At 36.5% G+C, this 19,709-nt stretch overlaps 3 protein-coding genes, 1 long non-coding RNA gene and 1 pseudogene across 4 annotated transcripts; 2 read left to right on the top strand and 3 right to left on the bottom strand.

Moving 5' to 3' along the window:
* Positions 1-603: 603 nt before the first annotated feature.
* Positions 604-3,442, bottom strand: LOC109180219 (annotated as a pseudogene).
* Positions 3,443-3,661: 219 nt separating this feature from the next.
* LOC109180371 (FACT complex subunit SSRP1-like) lies at positions 3,662-8,364 on the top strand. The gene is made up of 16 exons (XM_019329895.1): positions 3,662-3,854; positions 4,404-4,589; positions 4,802-4,907; positions 5,089-5,225; positions 5,306-5,389; positions 5,498-5,589; positions 5,674-5,782; positions 6,194-6,280; positions 6,360-6,452; positions 6,605-6,802; positions 6,891-7,036; positions 7,133-7,280; positions 7,377-7,475; positions 7,569-7,748; positions 7,953-8,031; positions 8,126-8,364. The coding sequence occupies exons 1-16, from the start codon at positions 3,804-3,806 to the stop codon at positions 8,236-8,238; spliced, it is 1,908 nt and encodes a 635-aa protein (XP_019185440.1). The 5' UTR covers positions 3,662-3,803; the 3' UTR covers positions 8,239-8,364.
* A 1,267-nt stretch (positions 8,365-9,631) lies between these two features.
* Positions 9,632-11,898, bottom strand: LOC109180374 (probable pectate lyase P59). Its single transcript, XM_019329900.1, has 3 exons — positions 11,598-11,898; positions 10,521-11,193; positions 9,632-10,285 (listed from the first exon to the last, which is right to left on the bottom strand). Exons 1-3 carry the CDS (start codon positions 11,780-11,782, stop codon positions 9,812-9,814), a joined length of 1,332 nt encoding a protein of 443 aa, XP_019185445.1. The 5' UTR covers positions 11,783-11,898; the 3' UTR covers positions 9,632-9,811.
* Positions 11,899-13,699: 1,801 nt separating this feature from the next.
* On the bottom strand, positions 13,700-17,902 carry LOC109180157. Its single transcript, XR_002054043.1, has 2 exons — positions 17,813-17,902; positions 13,700-14,344 (listed from the first exon to the last, which is right to left on the bottom strand). It is a non-coding gene; the product is annotated as an uncharacterized LOC109180157 (long non-coding RNA).
* LOC109180156 (auxin efflux carrier component 8) lies at positions 14,358-17,653 on the top strand. Its single transcript, XM_019329630.1, has 6 exons — positions 14,358-15,579; positions 16,502-16,682; positions 16,805-16,890; positions 16,975-17,132; positions 17,209-17,285; positions 17,385-17,653. The coding sequence occupies exons 1-6, from the start codon at positions 15,072-15,074 to the stop codon at positions 17,449-17,451; spliced, it is 1,077 nt and encodes a 358-aa protein (XP_019185175.1). The 5' UTR covers positions 14,358-15,071; the 3' UTR covers positions 17,452-17,653.
* Positions 17,903-19,709: the final 1,807 nt, after the last annotated feature.

Raw genomic sequence — 19,709 nt, 5'->3', positions numbered from 1 at the left:
TTTTTTAAAAAAAAGAAAAAAGAATTTCAATTTAAACTAATAGTTTAAAGTACGCAGTTCGTAAAGACTGCTGACAAACACTACGAATACAATTGGTAAATAAGTGTGGTTGAAGAATAAGTGTGACACATTGAGAGCTGGAGAATTTAAATGCTTTCATGATAGGATTTTCATATATTATATGTGAATAATATGAATAAGAAATGATGTTCTGAAAATACAAGTTGAACTCGACAAGACCAACTTTAACTATGAAAAGAATTGGAGGTCGGGTATCACTTCTACTCACCCATCACATATTGAATACTAATTATAAAGATTAAATTGAGTAGTATTTACATGATTTAACAATTTATATACATCTATCACTTTGTTAGAGTTTTCTTTTATTTATTTTTTGAAATTTCAAAAGTACAATTAATTAACATGAAGAAGAGGCTCGAATCGTCTAAGTCAAAATACAATATTTAACAAGGACATAGTCATACAACAAAGGGTCACAATCCTATCGAATTTGACAGCGAATTAGCATTTATTTATTAGTTAAATGATTGAAAATGGAACTCTATTATTATTATTATATATATATAATATACAAATGAATCAAGATTCCAGTTTTTTGTTGAGCAGGAATAAGAACAGCATTGTACGCATTATCTGTGGGATTATAAATAGTTAAATACTATAAATTAATGGCATGGTTACTTATTCATACTTCATGTCTAAGCATCTTTACATAGGATTCTTCGTCCAGAAATGTTTGTTTTCTTGATTGTAGAGGTTTATGAAAGTGTTTTTTCAGCTGGGGGTAAGGTTTGTTTGTTTGATTTCTTCCATGCATGGCGGCGGTGTTTTCTAGGCAAATTATTATGTTGATTCGGGGCCAAAAATACACAATTTATATACTGAATGTTCACAATTTACATATTAAATATTCACAATTTACATACTGAATGTTCAGTATATAAATTGTATATTTTGATACAGATCCACCTTGCAAAGTGAACTCAGTTCCATGACATAACAATACTGTCTTCTAAGGGATAAATTGATGCATTGTGGTTTAAAGCAAACTTATTGGTTTGTGTTTTTATTTGAGCTTTTGTTAGAAAAGTCAAATAAATACAAATAAAATCAAAATTAAAATTTAGGTGGGTTACCTGTTAGCGATGAACTTAACGTACCATTAGGTGTCGAAGTCACAATCCAAATTAGCATATGGAGCCATTTTTCTTTCCATCTCTCATTTCACATCCACTTACAGGGCGTTTGATTCACTATAATTTAGCTGTAGTTGAATTGCATTTCAGTGGATGCCTCAATTACATTGTTTGGTTTGAGGGAATTGCAATTCCCTCCTTTTGTTGAATTGCAATTCATGGAGTACCCCCCATGAATTGCAATTCAATGAATTTGAGAAAGGAAAAACATATGAAATGACATTACTACCCTTGGTTGTTATTACTATTATTATTACATAAGGGTATTTTAGTCTTTATACCACTTATTTCCTTTTCAATTCCAATAATTCTATTTCTCTCTACCAAACAACGTAATTTGAATTCCTACTTTATTCCCACCTTATTCTTTTCCCACCGAATTACAATTCCTTTCCTCCCTAATTCCTTCCTTCCAACCAAAACCAGTTAAGTCATGAAAAACTAATCATTTATAATGCTCTTATGAGTTATGGCAATGAAAATAGAGTGTTGTAAGAGCATCCACATCAGTTGGGGAGAATTGGGGGATAATATAAGAGTGATTAGGAAAGAGAAAGTGGGAGAGGAGAGAAAAAAACAAAAAAAAAAAAAGAGAAAACTGAAATTGAAAAAAAAAAATAAAAAAAAATGAAGCGTCAGGCGCGCTGTCAGCGCGCCTGACGCGTACACGGGCGCGTGCACTGCACGCGCCCGTGTGGCCACAGGCTGTGCGCAAACGCGCACAGCCTGTGTTGCTTATTTTTTTTATTTTATCTTTTTTCTGACATTATTTGTGTATTTGCAGGAGGATTCTTTCCTCTATTATCTCCACTCCACATCTCTTATTATCTCCATCCAAGTTTTTTAATTTGACATTAACTCCTCATTCACCTTTGGTGTGGATGCTCTAACAGTCTCATTACATTTTTCATTTTGAAATTTTAACTGAAAGATAAAAATGTTCAGTTTAGTCAATACGTGGTTCTTATTACTAAAGTATATTTTTTAAAGAGTAAATACCACATATGGTCCCTCGAGTTTGGTGGCATCGCCATCAATGGTCCCTAACTTCCGTAATTACCATCTGTCATCCTCCAAGTTGTGAAAAGTTACCTTCTAGCGTCCTTCCGTTACTTCCTCCCGTCTCAGCCGTCAAAATGGAGGGTAATATTGTCATTTGACTTATACGAAAAGAGTTAATACCAGCCAAGGTCCCTCGAGTTTGGTGGTTTGGCCATCTTTAGTCCCAAACTTGGCCAAACAATATTAAAGAAAGTTGGTGGTTTCTCAACCTCCAACGTGAACTCCCTCTTCTCCTATACAATATTAAAGAAAATTTACAAATGTATAATATTCTCTTCTTTAATTTCTCTCACCGCCATTGCCTACATATTAGCAGAACTCATATATATTCACACAAAAACAGTTTATGATATGATAATGAGAGAAGAAATTTAAACTTGGGAATAGTGGTATTGAGCAGCCGGATACTCTCTAATATACATCATGTGGAAGTCCGTGGGAGGAAGAAGCTAAGCAGAAAATGCTTCTCCAGTGATCACGGCGTATAGATTTTCATAATGATCTTTATGGAACGATGTCTCCGACAAATCATTCCCAATCCAGAGGTTCACGGCATCAGGAAGGCATCCCAAGGCCTTAGATACCTAGGAAAAATGGGGCTTACAGTCCGAACCGATAGCCTCATACTCTGAATGGAAGCAATCATTCTATTGCTGCAGGTAAGCGATGGTGGAACTGTTGTCGGATTGGAGAACCTTTGACAGAGCGTCAGGGAAAGAGAGCTGCTCGACATGTGCTGAGGCAAAGCAGAGGGAAGAAGGGGAGGTAGGAAGGGAGGTAACGGAGTCAGCTCGGACGGTTGGGGTAAGGTGGAGGGAAACGATGGAGGAGGAGAGGGCGTCGAGGAGGTACTGGGTAGAGTGCCAGAGAGTGGTGGCCGACCAGTGGTTGATGGCGGAGGAGATGAGGCATGGCTTGTTGGGGGAAACATTGTCGCGGAGGAAATGAAGAGGCGTAGGTGAACAGAGGAGGCGGTCGATTTGAGAGGTCGTGCCTAAACTCGATGGACCTTGATTTGACAACAGAATCTTGCTAAGATATCCAATTCCATCCTTACGCACCCAAACTTGGGACTAAAGATGGCCAAACCACCAAACTCGAGGGACCTTGGGTGGTATTAACTCTTTTCGTATAAGTCAAATGACAATATTACCCTCCATTTTGACGGCTGAGACAGGAGGAAGTAATGGAAGGACGCTAGAAGGTAACTTTTCACAACTCGGAGGATGACGGATGGTAATTACGGAAGTTAGGGACCATTGATGGCGATGCCACCAAACTCGAGGGACCATAGGTGGTATTTACTCTTTTTTAAAGTACATTTTTATATTATTAAAGGTACATAACCGACTCGATTTTCCAATTCCACCACTTTTCGCGCCACGATCAGATTTGCGCAGACGGGACAGTCTATAAATACCGACTTCGATTGGAGTGTTTCTCTCCGTTTGTAGCCATTATTTTTTCCAATCGGTTAGTCTCCTAGTTTCATCGGCATACGGACTTTGAAGCACAGCTCTGATGGACGGGCACCAATTCAACAATATCTCTCTCGGCGGCCGCGGAGGCACTGTGAGTTCTTTCATTCTCTCTCTCTCTCGATTTTTGTTTTTGTAGTGAATTCCAACTTTAATTTATGGTTTCATGGATATAGATTAGTGTTACGTATCTCCATGGACTGTTGCTAGCATCCTTACCTTAAATATTATGAAATTTGTGTATACAATGTGACTTAATCACTTGTTTTCCTTATGATTTTAGTGCTTTCTCGGGTTACTGTTTTTATTTTAGGTTAAATTTATGAGTAATCCGGTTGGAAATCATTCTCTGTATGTTAGGTTTTGGAGATCATTGAAATGCAGTTTAAATATGTTTTTACATTGTTGCTGGCATCCTTACCTTAATTATTATGAAATTTTTGTATACAATGTGACTTGAATCTCTTGTTACGATTTTAGTGCTTTCTCGGGTTATTGTTTTGATTTTAGGTTAAATGTATGAGTAATCGGGTTGGAAATCATTTTCTGGATGATAGGTTTTGGAGATCATTGAAATGCAGTTTAAATATGTCTTTACACTCGGAGTAATTCTGTTAACAATATTTCTGCTTGAAAAATGTAGAACTCAGGACAACTTAAGGTTCATGCAGGAGGTCTTCTCTGGAAGAAGCAGGGCGGAGGTAAGGCTGTAGAGGTGGACAAGTCTGAAATCATGGGCCTTACTTGGATGAAAGTTCCTCGATCAAATCAGCTTGGGGTTCGAACTAGGGATGGTCTTTACTACAAATTTACTGGTTTCCGTGACCAGGTAAAATGCTCTCTTTGTTTTTTGATTGTTTAAAATGTTGCACTATTATTTTTTAAATGTTTATACCACATGCATTATTTGAATGCTACTATTATTAATAGTAATGACTATGAAGTAAAAAAATTACAAATTCAATTAAAGATTCCTACATTGTCATTGTAGAGGGATCTGATCCAAGTACTAATTTAGAGATGATTGGTTTCACTGTGCAGGATATTTCCAGTTTGACCACTTTTTTCCAGAGCTCTTGTGGAATAATTGCAGAAGAGAAGCAGCTCTCAATTAGTGGGAAAAATTGGGGAGAAGTTGATTTAAATGGTTAGTGGGTTTTTTTTTGGACACTGGTGATTCTTTTGTGGTTCTACAATCTATCTTCGAGTACCTCTTATCGGTTTTGTGTTTGCATACATCATGATGCCTTTGAGCTATGTCTGCCAATTTTATATATGAGCCTCCTATTTTGGTTTTGTGAGGAATTTACTTTTTCTTGTACTTTCAGGGAATATGCTTACATTTCTTGTTGGTGCTAAGCAAGCATTTGAGATATCACTGGCAGATGTCTCACAAACACAGCTACAGGGGAAGAATGATGTCATGTTGGAGTTTCATGTTGATGATACAACAGGAGCAAATGAAGTATGTGGTTGTTCTTTACTTCTTTGTTTATTTTTAACATTTATGCCCTAGCTGGCCCTAATTGCTCTTTATGATTTCAGAAAGATTCATTAATGGAGATAAGTTTTCACATACCTAATTCAAACACTCAGTTCGTTGGTGATGAAAACCATCCTCCTGCTCAGGTGAAACACCAAACACCACTCCATTCCCCGCCCTACCTAAAAGAAGTGAACAAAAATCTTGTTTTTCCATGTATTGTAAGAGAGGGTTGTTAATGTGTTTCCAAATAGGTATTCCGTGACAGAATCATGGCAATGGCTGATGTTACAGATGGAGAGGAGGCTGTTGTTACGTTTGATGGTATTGCTATACTGACTCCAAGGTATATGTTTTAGTTCTTGTCATCTTATTGATTGTTCTTGTTGTATCTGCTTCCTTAAAGTTAACATGTGTTTTCTTCTTGTAGGGGTCGATATAATGTTGAACTTCATCTTTCATTTTTGCGCCTACAAGGGCAAGCTAATGACTTTAAAATTCAGTACAGCAGTGTTGTCCGTATTTTTTTACTGCCCAAGGTTCTCATTGCACTCATTTTCCTATATATTTTCCTCTCTTCTGTTTATATTTTTTATATATATATTTTTTTTGTTGCTTGCATAAAATTAAAAAAGTGATATAGTAGTGACAATGGTTCAGGTTGTTACATTCCACATGCTGGTCATGCATCAATAATCTCTGCCTCGTGATGTTAAATCATTGATAATAGTTTGATTTATATAGTTATCAGATTTTCATCTACCATGTCTATGGCTATCAGGCTATGGCCCTTCGCTCAAGTGGCCTAGGGTGGAAAGGGAAGGGGAGGTTTCCTGACTTTTAAGCCATAAAAGAGAAATAAAGATTGGGTGTATTGTTTATTGAGCTCTACTTGCTTTTTTAGAATATATTTCTTCCTTCCTCTGCAAGGAACAATTTTCTTTGTGCAGGTTAGTCAACCACATACCTTTGTCGTTGTTACCCTTGATCCACCGATTCGGAAAGGTCAAACTTTGTACCCACACATTGTTTTGCAGGTATGTAATGCATCATTATAAATGGTGATGTATTTTTATGATTTAGCATTAAACAACTGATTTATACATTGTAATGCAGTTCGAATCGGAGCATGTGGTAGACACTGGTTTGGCAATGAATGAAGATCTTTTGAATGCGAAATACAAGGACAAATTAGAGCCAACATATAAGGTTTTCTCGAAGTGCATTATTTAATTGGCTTGCCTTCAAATCTTGCTCCATTTATGCTTAGGTTAATGCATTTATAAGTAATAAAAATTGTAAGGCAGAACCTTGACATTTACACTTGTTGCTGTGTTGGATGTTTGCCTTTGGGTTATCAGGGACTTATACACGATGTGTTTACTAAAATATTGCGTGGCCTGTCTGGAGCTAAAATCACTGGACCTGGCAAGTTCCGTAGCCATACACAAGGTTTAGCTGTGAAATCATCGTTGAAAGCCGAAGATGGACTCTTATATCCTCTTGAAAAGGGATTCTTCTTTCTGCCCAAGCCTCCCACCCTTATTCTATATGATGAGGTAAAATTCAAGAGGCTGCATTGATATTAGTGATTAGTTGTTGACTGCATATACAAAGATGCTTACTAGTATTTGGCTGTGCACTTAGATTGACTATGTGGAGTTTGAGAGGCATGCTGCTGGTACAGCAAATATGCATTACTTTGATCTTCTCGTCAGACTTAAGACTGAACAAGAACATCTCTTCCGAAATGTCCAGAGAAGTGAATACCATTGTCTTTATAATTTCATCAGGTCAGCAGTCTTTCTGAGGCCTGATATTTTCCTTGTAATGTTCATGAAAAGTCTTGTTGGTAGTTCTCCTTACATCATTTTTTATAAAATTTGCAGTTCAAAGGGTCTGAAAATAATGAACCTCAGAGACTCTCGGCCTGCAGATGGTGTTACAGCTGTTTTGCAGGATGAGGATGATGATGCTGTTGACCCACATCTTGAGCGAATTAAGAAAGAAGCTGGTGATGATGAGAGTGATGAGGAGGTAAATCTTTGTTTCTACATTGTAAGGTAGAGAAGGGGGGATGAGGTAAACATCCGGAATCTTATCTTAATATATCTTTTTCTTTTATCTTTGCAGGATGAAGATTTTGTTGCGGACAAGGATGATGAAGGCTCACCTACTGATGATTCTGGGGAAGAGGGATCTGATGGCAGCTTAAGCGGGGGCGAGAAAGAGGTATCTTGTTTTTATATTTCCATTATTCACTCACTGTAATTTGATGCTTCTAGACGGGGGGCTAAGAAGTGATGAATATAATTATGAATTCAGAAACCTGTAAAGAAGCCCAAAAATGATCCTTCTGCTTCTACTTCTAAACCCACTACGAGTAAGAAAAAAGCCGCCGACGATGACGGTTCAAAGAAGAAGAAACAGAAGAAGAAGAAGGATCCAAATGCTCCAAAGAGGGCTATCAGTGCTTTCATGTTCTTTTCACAGAGTGAAAGAGAGGTTGGTGTTCAGCATTTTAATTTATGTATAATCTACCACCTATTGAATGTCTAGTTTTCTTGCTTGCTTTCTGCTAACATGTGAAAGCAATGCATTTATGAATACATAGGGCTTTTACTTTAGTTGCCTGGCCACGCTCATGGTTAATATATAGGTGTGTATATATTGCTCTGATTATTACTTCTCCTCGATCTCTTATTGCAGAATGTGAAGAAATCTAATCCTGGAATCCCGTTTACTGAAATTGGAAGGGTTCTCGGAGATAAATGGAATAAGTTGTCAGGTGAGAGCTCATATCTATCTAGATAGATGACTGCTATTTCATAATTTGTTGATTTTGTGCTGACAGACACCGAATGTTCAAATGTGTTTTGCAGCTGAGGATAAAGAACCGTATGAGGCAATGGCACGGGCTGATAAGAAACGCTACACTGAGGAGATCACTGGCTACAAAAATCAACAATCAACAAACATGGATACAACAGCATAGAACCACTTGAATTGAAGAAGATGCTGAATATATACATACACATATGCCTAGCTTAGTTAGTAAAGAATTGAATTGATTCAAACTTTAATTTGCAACCAATTTTGGTTCAACTTTCTTCCTGATCTTAATAAAATTTGGATCTAAATAAAACAAAAGTGAATCAACAAATTCCCATGTGAACATGCATATATATAGGCAGAAGTGTCAAATAGGCCTATCTATTACTTCGAAATGCTTAATTCCCCCACCATCTAAAATATATTGTAATTAGGTCGGCACACTTAACTTATAAATTTGTTCGATTAGGCTTTTTCGCAGGTTATCACCCGGTTGCCTATCCAGCTGGTTGACGTAGAAAATATCTTTAATGACATGGAATTACTTAGCAAACCTTAAAACACTAAATCACTCTCCATCTCCTCTCAGTTCAGAACACGAAATCAGCTCTCCATTCTTCAATCTTCAATCGCGATTCGCCATTTGTGAGGGTTGTTTCAACAGAGCTGGGTTTCGTCAAGTTTCAATTGTATAATGTCATCATCTTCTGCTTCATCTAGCGTGCGAACTAACTTGAAGTATGAGCCTCCTATGTACTGTCGATGTGGGTTTCGTCAAGCTTCATCTCCCTTTGCACAACCCGAGATTATGGGAGGAAATTTTATGGATGTAAAAAATAGAAGGTGACCCGAGATTATGGGAGGAAATTTTATGGATGTAAAAAATGGAAGGTGTGTTTATATCCTTGTTTAAACAGTTAATGTCATCATCTTCTGCTTCATCTAGCGTGCGAACTAACTTGGAGTATGAGCCTCCTATGTACTTTCGTGTTTGAGAGGATAGGAGATGGAGAGTGAATTAGTGTTCTAAGGTTTGCTAAGTAATTTCATGTCATTAAAGATATTTTCCACATCAACCTGCTAGCAACCGAGCCTGCGAAAAACCTGACTTGATTACAATATATTTTAGATGGGGAAATTGAACACTTCGAAATAGTAAATGGGTCTATTTGACGTACACTTCTCCCAATGATATATAATTTTCTATATTATATAATTCCAATTCCTTCTAATATTATATTATTTTGTTAAAATATAGAACATCTCCATTTGTGTGGGTTATCAAGTTTATGTCAATTTTTTTTTTTAAAGAAAAAAAAAAGAGGTGCTCTGAAGCGTAACGATAGTAACTTTTTTTTATTCATTTTGTGGGGTCCACTTTTGAGACAAAAAATCAATCTTCATGCAACACTTGTTTAATTTTTTCTTCTCTCCCTTTTTCTTCTCTTCCACCTCAACCACGAACTCTAAAAAAATCAAGTAAAATTCACAATTGGGGATTCCTTAATTGGTTTGAAACTATTGATTAATGTAGTACATAGTCAAGATTCAAGAAGTTGTTGATAAAGGGATTCATATATTATATGGGAATGATTACAATTTAATTGTGAAATGAAACTGGAAGACTAGCTAGCTAGCTAGGTACATATATTAGTAACAGAGCTAGGCTGGCGTAATTATACATATTGTTGGTGCCATTAAATGGGAATATATAGATCGATAATGAGAGTGAATGATCAGCACTTTCGACCTGCCTTGCAGTGGAGTGCTCCTGCAAACCTGGTCAACCAAGTCACTTCCTCTCCCTTAAATGCTGTTATGCCATCATACAACTGAGGATGCTTGTTGATGAAGTTTGGATCTCCTGATTCCACGAAGAATGCCCCATTCATGAACACATCTCCTTGTGATCTCCATGTCCACTGACTCCACTCACCTTCCGTCGCGTAAAGCCTCTTAGTTATCTCTTTCTTGAAGGTGTCATGTGGAGGGGCTATGTATCGGTTTCCCTGGCTGATAATGGTCGGGTTCTTACTACCCCCAATGGCGTACATATTCCAGTGAGTGTAATCGTTATTGACGACGTGGATGTATCCCCATCTGCACCTCGGCATCCTCTGCACCAATCTTTTTCCGAAGTGGTTGAATGCAACCGTGATTTGCATCATCTTATCTATTGAGGTACTGTCTGCAGCACCAAACAGCATTACCTGCACCCATGCATGCATGTATTACAGTCAAGTTTTCGATCTCACCCTAGGAGCCCACACTCCAGCCCAACAGAATAGTGGGTGGATTGATAAATTAACTCAGCAACCATGACTCATGAGATGCATGGGAGGATATGTACCCACAAATAGCTCATGGTGTGTTTGGTTCTCACATAAGAATCAGAATAGGATTGAGAATCAAACACACCAGAATTATATATTATGGTTAAATTACCTCGTTATGGTCGGTGAAATGGCTATTTGAAATGGTGATACCGGTGGAGCCTTCGATGGCGTCGATGAGGCCGTCCCGGCAGTTTCTCATGGAAAGGTGGTCGATCCAAATATCAGATGAACCGAAGATGGAGATGCCGTCGCCGTCGCTCATGGTGCGGAGCCCAAAGTGGTCCTCCGCGTCTCTCACCAGGCCGCCGCTGCCTCGCACGATGTTGTGGATGTAAATGCCGTGGATGATGACGTTCTTCACGAACTGGAGGGTGATGCCGGCGCCGCCGCTGATGTGGACCCTCGCTCCGCGACCGTCGATGGTCTTGTCCCCCTGCATTATCAGCTCCTGGTGAAGCCTGATGATCATGTCGCGTTTGAAGATGATCCACAATGGCTTCTTTTGTATCACCGCGTGACGGAGGGTCCCCGGCTTGGGGTCCGTCGGATTGTCCGAGCTGTCCGTCACCACGTAGATCCTCCCGTTCTTGCCGCCGGTGGCTTTCCGCCCGAACCCTAGCCCGCACGCCGCCAACCTTTTCCGGTTACTTTCCCAATTTGAATGGCACCGCCAGCAACGGTCAATTGGATTTGTAGCGTTGCATGGCCCTTTATAATGCTTGCTTCTTAGTAGCCTCCGAGTTGTGCTGTTACTTGCTATGGCTTCCCTTATCTCTAATACCCTGCAGCAAAGTTTGTCAGATAATTAACTTAGTAACTAAAACGTTACAAGTTTCACTCATATAGATTGATTTAGTGACAGGCTAGTCATACATTTTTCCAAATAAGAATCAAATTTTATTGGTAAACTCGCACTTTTGGTCTTATGATTATTGTGGCATTATCCACGACTTTTAAACCTTACCATCTCGGTCCATGACTATTATTTTTTTAGTCCATTTTCTGTCAATTTCTCACCGGGGTAAAAACCATTTTTCGACCAAAACAGATTGAAAAATTGACAGAAAATAAACCGAAAAGACCATTTTCTGATAATACCACTATAGTCATGAGACTAAAAATGCAATAAACTGACAGACAAACTCGCAGTAGTAACAATATTATCTTAACAGAAAAACAAACGTACTTCTGAACTTCACGGTTGAATGCAACCGTGACATTAAAAGGATCAGATTCATATGTGTTGAGGGCATGCTCCCGAGCTTCTAAGTGACGCCTCCGCCACACATCATCGAAGTCACCAATATGAGCCATGAGAACGGGAGCCATGGCAACACAAGTGAAAAACAAAATGATCATAAATCCCTTCATTTTGTTGGAACAAATAATATTTTTTCCCAACAAAAATATTATAATTTAAATTGATATTTATATATTTATACACTTATTTTTTGCAACAAATAATATTTGTTGCTCTGACGCTCTGTGAACAGAGCTAAGTGTGATTTCAAAAATGTTGTGTAAAATCTATATATATAGTGATATAATGTGTCCGAATACTAGGGACAACCACAACTTTTTTTAAGGTTAATATTTTATCTCGTCAACAAAACACAAGTTTAAGAATGGAGCAAAATTATTTAATCACACAAAAAAGATAAGGACTAGAAAAAAGAAAAAAAAAAAAACAGTGAAATTAAATGTGACCATTAATCATTCCAGAACATTTTATTGTCTGCTATGTCGTTATTGGAACAGTTTTCTTTTTTGAATTGTCATATCATACTACAAAAACTTTCATTTAAATATCTTAAAACATTTTGATTCACCGAATATATATATATATATATATATATATATATATATATATATATATATATATATAATAGAATAACATTTTTGAAAAATATAGCTATTAAGTCATTTTATTCATACCAGGAGTCCAGGACTATGTGGTCTAATGGTACCCGGGTTGAACTTCCATTTGAAAAGTTGTAAGTTTGAGACTCAATGAATGCGTTATTAGCTCTTTGTGTTTCATTAGGTTGAGCTAGTAGCATTCAAAAAAAAAAAGTCATTTTATTCATATTCTCCTTATAAAGGGAAAGTATTACGTGTACTCCCACTTTATACTCCCAGACCTACATGAAAAAAATAACTTATCAGAGTCCGCCGCATCAAGGAGTAAAATTGAGGGAGTAAGATTTGGGAGCACATGCATTATAAGTGTATAACTCCTTATAAAGGAAGTAGCTATTCCAATCGGGAAAAGACGGGTGTTAGACTATTTTTGAGTTCTTAAGAATAATAACTCATTTCTTATAATATTTAATTTATCCTTACAAATTTTTGTTATGTATTATAATGCGTGCAATATATATATAGATATATTTGTTTGGACAATAATTTTATCTTTTAAATGTTTATTGTACCGATCCGACAATAGAATGAAATAATATTCTATTCATTGTTTATTCAATTCCTTATGGAATCTGATTCATATTCCTATTCCCTTTAAATTCATTATGTGATTAAACGTGCAGTTAAAATTATCATAACATCGCCAAGCTTCTATTTTCCCTGTTTATAAATAGTAAGGACCACATAAATTTAGGTCCCCGCTAGCACAAATGAAGGTATAAGCTCCAACTTTAAGTTGATGCCCTCTTCAAAGTGTAATAGAAGTCACCACTAAGGTAAACCTTTTATGATCAACCATTGACCCCATATAAGTTTCCATATTCCATATCTATGGGTGTTGGTGTAATTTCTATTTTTTACCATTAATTTTAATTTGTTTCGCTATTAATTCATAATAACTTTAAAAATAGTTCCACTTTTAATCTTAAGAAAAACTGTACGTTTGGTCTCTAAATTATAAGATAAATGTAAATTTAGTCCATAATGTAAATATACTACTTAATTAGTCACAAAAATGATTGTTTTCCTTCTTCAAATGGCCAAAACAAATCAAAGGTAAAAATACACCATAGTTTAGTGATTAAAAGTGGAATAAACTCGAAAAAGTGGCCAACAATTGAGATAAAGAATTTTTATAATTTTTGGTATAAAACATAGAGAATATGTGAGTGTTGCATATGATGCTGACATGTCAATAGTCCATTTCTGCCACCACCATTCCCAGGAATTTAGAAAGGTGCGAAAAACCTGCAGTTTTACCGGGGAGGAAGGAATGTTCTAATCTTAGTCTCATCTCTTACATTTGAATACAACAAGCTTAATATGTGGAAAAAAGCAACATAATCGCCCCGAAAGGGATCAGCAAGGGGATGAAACACAATTCTCATACCAAAATATCTATGTCCGAACAAAATCTTAGTCTGATTTATCTATCCTATGTGGTTTGCAGACTATTACATATACATGAGCGGGGTTTAAAAGTAACATGATATGATAATTATCATAAGATAATAACATGACCTGAAAAGCAAAAGATGGCTTGACCAAAAAAGGCATCCACCCATGCCCTTCCCTGCCAAAAATATTCACTTAGCAGCCCTCACACCATCAGTACAAGGCAGGAAGGAAGTTACAACATTGTAACATTCCTTCCTTCCAAGAAAGATAACGCCCCACAAAGGGGCACGATTTCACTCGAAAACATTTCGTCATCGCCCAGCTATAAACACCAAGTTTTATTCAAGATAGACACGAAAGAACAAAAAGAGAGTCGGGTGTTACATGACGCTTCAGAAACATCCATGCGTTTTTCATAAACTCCAAAAGAAAGAGGCATCCCGGCTTTTCTCTGTCAAGAGTTCTTACCTTCAAAAGCAAACACCCAACATCACTTATTCTCGCACTTTGACTATATATAGCAAAAATTCCCCATTCTGCCCTGTTGCTCACTCATCAACTCAGTTACTTTCTTTGCAATTCACTTCTTTATTCCCTCTGTACTTTCATCATAACCTGACAGTTAAAGGCAGAGCAAATAAAGAAAATATCAAATACTTCACACATGGCTCGCTCATTTAAATCATGTAAGGACTATATTTTTAAGCTATAAACTTCCCTCGTAAGATAATTCTAATTTACAAAATAGCATCTAGCAAAGTCGTAACAATTTGTCAGATATTTCTTCCTTTTTTTTGGTGGGAAGTAAAAGCATAGCAGATTAGCAGACTATAATTTAATATAACCACTAAGAAATGGGGCACTTAACAAGGAGGTGAAGAATAAAGGAACAAAAATCCAGTCATTTTTAGCCTTCTTTGAAATGCAAGAACAATTAAAGCCTATTGGGCTAGGGTTAGGTGAACACCCTAGTCTTTGACAAAGGGACCGATGAGCCAAGAGGGAAATAGCCAGGTTAAAAGCAATATTAAAGTGTTTGCGTATGTACTCAGTAATTTGGACAACAAAGAATGCAACCATCAAAACTGTATGAATAACTTGCAGCCATTAAAACGGTGGGAACAGTGAATTATGTAAAAGAGGAGCTTAAATATATTATTCAAAAATTAACAAACTGATAAAACAAGGCACACGCTTTTGTGCAACATAATAATAAATATAAGATCTGCCCTTATATTTCAAAAGGCAATTCAAAAGGCTTAAGCAGAAAGAATCAAACCCCAACAGAATAAAAGGGCGTCTCACAGTTGTTTCATGATATGAAAAGATAGAGAACACTATCATGATATCCCTAGCCGATGTCTACCATGTTGTGGAAGCCACTGTCCCTTTATATTTTGCCATGATCTTAGCCTATATATCTGTGAAATGGTTGAAACTTTTTACGCCAGAACAATGCTTGGGCATCAACAAATTCGTGGCAAAATTTTCAATCCCATTACTATCTTTCAAAGTGATCTCAGACAACAACCTCTACAAAATGAACCTCAAGATTTTGTATGCAGATTTCCTTCAAAAACTTCTCGCTTGCTTTATATTGGCAACTGCAGCCAAACTGAGTTCCAGAGGAAGCCTGGTTTGGGTTGTAACGGGTCTTTCAGTCTCAACATTGCCTAATACTTTGATCCTGGGAATCCCGCTTCTGAAGGCCATGTTCGGAGAGGAAGCAGTAGACCTTCTTTCCCAGATAATCGTTCTCCAGAGTTTAATTTGGTACAACCTCCTACTGTTCTTGTTCGAACTCAATGCCACAAAAGAATCTTACTTGATTCCATCATCAGAGATTGAAGGTATGTGAAGCGAATTCCCATATCAACTTGTTTTCCAAATCTAGAATCTGTTTTTAGTTGGCATCTTTACAGTAATCCTCTATCAAACTACTCTATTTGCACTGTTAAGACTTAAGACTCGATTATTGTTGAGCTGTAAACACGTTAAATAACCTGGTCCAAAAGATCAAGATTCCTAGCTGGCCCCCACAAATTTAGTACCTGCCCGGCCTCTCTATTCAGGTGCTATAATGACTATGCACAGTAAACACCAGATTTATATTATTTGAATTTGCAAATTAATAATAATAGCAATAACAAAGAAAGATTTTTCTTTCTCCCAAAAATAAACAAGAAGTTTCCTCCTTACAAGAATTACACCATGATGAAGCAGAAATCAAGTTAGTTTTTGACACCCTTGAAAGTGAAAACCTTCACTTAGGCTTTTAGAACCAAAGAGATTTTTTTTGGTTGAAAGAAGTTAGGGAGAAATGTAAATAAGCAACTAGCTTCAAATTTAAGAAGAATATTGGTTTGTGGAAAGTTGGATGATTATACCAAAGGCTACAAGTGTGTTTATAGAGGAAATACGAATGCTAATTGACTAATCCTACCAGGAATCATAAAAGAACACTTGATTTCAAAAATAAACAAACCAATAATTAATAATTACTATTATTGATAGGTTCCTAGAAAAGTAACCCCAACCTTTGCAGGTTTCTAAATCTTTTGCCCTGAATCACACAACACCGAGGCCACATTTAACTGCTCAAAAACACCTTTTGATTTCAGAAATTTTCTCTAGTTTAGCAAGCATTTTCCAGAAGTCTAGGCTACATATGAATCATGTCTTAAGATACCAAATGGTTCAGAGTAAATATAGTCTAGAAATGTATGTTTCTGTGCTGCCTTTCTCCTTAACAAACACCTATTCATTTCCAAGTGGAGCAAGAGGCACCTGAAGAAGCACAGGCAAAGGAAGAAGGAGAAGAGGAAGGAGAAACCAGATCTCCAAGAAAGATGAAACTTATGCATATCCTAATATCTGTAGGAAAGAAGTTCATAGCCAATCCCAACACCCATGCAACTTTGGCGGGTCTTATTTGGGCAAGCATCCGTTTCAGGTAAAACCCTTACTGATCTTCACTAAAACCTAAAATTAACCAGTCTCATAGATAAGATTTGCTTTACCAATCAATAAATACAGATTTTGTTTGTTCTAGCATGTCTAAGAAATGAGGTGCAGGTGGGGACTGTCTCTGCCAACAATTGTTCAAAAATCAATATCAATATTGTCAGATGGGGGACTTGGAATGGCAACTTTCAGTCTAGGTATACAATAAAATCAACAAAAATAACGTAGATTACTTGTAAATAAAGTGGATATCAAGGCTTCTCACTCTGATTATTTAATAGGCCTTTTCATGGCTTCGCAAGCTAGCATTATACCATGTGGTACCAGAAAGGCTATATTGGCCATGGCCATGAAGTTTTTAGGTGGACCAATTCTCATGTCAGCATCATCACTTGCTATTGGGGCGAGGGGAAAATTGCTTAGAATTGCCATAGTGCAGGTGCAAAAATATTACTTATTTTCCACAATCTATTGTATATATACTCTACACGTTAATGATCATATGCATAATGCAGGCAGCTCTTCCACAAGGAATTGTTCCATTTGTGTTCGCCAAAGAGTATAACGTGCATCCAGACATCCTCAGCACTGGGTACTTGTGCAACATTCTAACTTCTCAATACCTCAAGACAGTCGATAATAAACACCTACAGTTCTCATCTGTTTTTTTATTTTTATTTTTTAATTTCAGGGTAATCTTTGGAATGCTGATTGCCTTGCCAATTGCATTGGGATACTACTTCCTCTTGACAATATAAGTTGACACATTTGACAAGGAACTTGGAGTCTCAACCGATTAAGAGAAAACAGCTTGATTACTAAGTGTAGCATGAAGAATTACCAAGAAAAAAAGAATGTAAATTTTAGACTTTTTTCATTCTTTAAGAAACTGATGACAATTCCTATATTAGCATACAGGCAGCATGTATAATAAACAGAGAAGAAAGCCATTAACTTGAATTGTTTTATCTCATACACTTCTTCTTGTTCCGCAATTCGGTTTCAGTAGATAGCATTCAAGCCAGCACAAACTATTCACAACAAAAACTAAAGCTTAAGAAGCAATTATATTCTCAGAAAACGAGATATAGAGAAGTGAGAGAGAGAGAGAGAGCATACTTCGCCGATTTGCAGGATACCGGCGGCCGGAGATTAAGCTGGACTATCGCCGACTATCCTTCCCCGGAATGTAGAACAGTGGAAGGAGCTTGGACCAGACGTTATGCCATGGATAACACCGTTCCAATGGTGTTAGTACACCGTTACCTTCTTCTTTTCTTTTCTTTTTTTTCTTAATTAATTGCGTGACTTTTCTTCTTTATTTTCACATTTTGCGGTTTCACTTTAATTTGAGGTGAACAAAGATTTCGGACATTCATAAATTATGAATTCATGCCTGCACATTCACTTTGGAATTATGCCTACACATTCCCGTCCGAAATCACGGACATTCATAAATTATGAATTCATGCCTGCACATTCACCTGGGAACCATGCCTACACATTCACTTTGGAACCATGAGATTATGAATTTTCTGTTATAAGATTATGAATTTTCTGTTATGAGATTATGAATTTTCAATTGTGAGATTATGAATTTTCTGTTATGCGATTATGAATTTTCATAAAATTCATAATCTCATAACAGAAAATTCATAATTTGATCAAACGCGCGTCGTTAACTCCACATTCGCGATTTTTTTTTTTTGCCTAAAAACGACGTCGTTTTGCCTTGTGTTCACCATTCTCGGTGAACACGATTCCATAGCATAATTTGCGAGCTTGGACCTCGACACTCTCCGCTAAACTGGGCCAAGTTTTGAGCAATCATTATTATATTGACTATGTTTTACACAACTGATAACAAATAAAAAACTTTGTCAGTATATCAATAATGAATTTTTATTTTTAATATATTAAAAATAAATTTTTTATAGGTCATATAACGTTGTATGAATTATGTTATTATGGTCTACATAAAAATTTGTCCGCATTAAATGTGCAATTTTACATTAGTACAAGCATACACCATGTGGGCACATCCAAGTTGATATGTGTAATGGTCCAAGCCGAGGAAGGAAACGATGTCGTATGAATCGCTGAGAAACAAGAAGCAGTTATGGCAGCTGTAATAATCCAAACACAGTGTTTTGAAGGAGGCCGTTGAAGTAGTTGGAATCAGACCGCAGCGACGTCGTTTATACTAATAGCGGTTAGTGGTTAGGAAGTCTGATGAATGTAATAAAACAGTAGGTCTGAACTGTAATGGCTATGTGTGATGACTAATGCAACTTTGATTCTCTTCTTCTCTAAGCTTCTTCTTCTCTCTAATCTCTATCACCTCTTTCTTACATCTAAACCCTAAGGGGGCGTTTGGTTCAGGTTATATAACATAACCAAGGGAATGTGACATTCCAAATCTCACATTCCGGTGTTTGGTTCATATTATCATAGGAAATCTAACATTCCCAAAGAATGTCACATTCCCTCCACATAGGATTTTGAAGGGAATGTGATTCCCTTCAAAATCTTAGGTAATGTAAGATAACATTGGTTATGTTAGTTTATATATATATATATATATATATATATATATATATATATATAATTATTTTTGTAATTATATATATTTTTTATTTTTATTATGTTATGTTAGCATATAAAATAATTTTGTTTCTCAAGTTCAAGATTTTAGTTAATATTTTAAAATCACGTAATTATATATAATACCGTTATCTTATTTATTTATTTTAATTTTTAAATTTATTAAAATATATGAAAATATGTTAAGGATATTATAGTGTGTATAAAAAATAACCCTAAACCATTATATTACATATCCAAATTTTAACCAAACACAGTAATCTAACATTCCCAGTAATTTAATATTCCTAGCAATCTAACATTCCCTAAGGTAATCTGACATTCCGTGAACCAAACGACTCCTAAGGAACACTACATCTGATACCACATACCAGAGCCCTCAATGGAGGCACGAATGAACCAAGTGGAACTT

This window comes from Ipomoea nil, unplaced genomic scaffold (assembly GCF_001879475.1).
Source record: "Ipomoea nil cultivar Tokyo-kokei standard unplaced genomic scaffold, Asagao_1.1 scaffold1026, whole genome shotgun sequence".
Classification (NCBI taxonomy): domain Eukaryota; kingdom Viridiplantae; phylum Streptophyta; class Magnoliopsida; order Solanales; family Convolvulaceae; genus Ipomoea; species Ipomoea nil.
The sequence above is the reverse complement of the archived record's forward strand: the minus strand, read 5'-3'. Positions and strand labels throughout refer to the sequence as shown.

Bases quoted from the DNA above. Each gene is read 5' to 3' on its own strand.
- LOC109180156 (XM_019329630.1), top strand. From the start codon at position 15,072: ATGATATCCCTAGCCGATGTCTACCATGTTGTGGAAGCCACTGTCCCT. The intron at 16,891-16,974 runs GTATACAATAAA...ATTATTTAATAG, and splicing joins AATGGCAACTTTCAGTCTAG to GCCTTTTCATGGCTTCGCAA. The intron at 17,286-17,384 runs GTACTTGTGCAA...TTTTAATTTCAG, and splicing joins CCAGACATCCTCAGCACTGG to GGTAATCTTTGGAATGCTGA.
- LOC109180374 (XM_019329900.1), bottom strand. From the start codon at position 11,782: ATGAAGGGATTTATGATCATTTTGTTTTTCACTTGTGTTGCCATGGCT. The intron at 11,194-11,597 runs GTACGTTTGTTT...ACTTTGCTGCAG, and splicing joins TTCAACCGTGAAGTTCAGAA to GGTATTAGAGATAAGGGAAG. The intron at 10,286-10,520 runs GTAATTTAACCA...GCATGGGTGCAG, and splicing joins ATTTCACCGACCATAACGAG to GTAATGCTGTTTGGTGCTGC.
- LOC109180371 (XM_019329895.1), top strand. From the start codon at position 3,804: ATGGACGGGCACCAATTCAACAATATCTCTCTCGGCGGCCGCGGAGGC. The intron at 3,855-4,403 runs GTGAGTTCTTTC...TGAAAAATGTAG, and splicing joins TCGGCGGCCGCGGAGGCACT to AACTCAGGACAACTTAAGGT. The intron at 7,749-7,952 runs GTTGGTGTTCAG...CTCTTATTGCAG, and splicing joins TTTCACAGAGTGAAAGAGAG to AATGTGAAGAAATCTAATCC.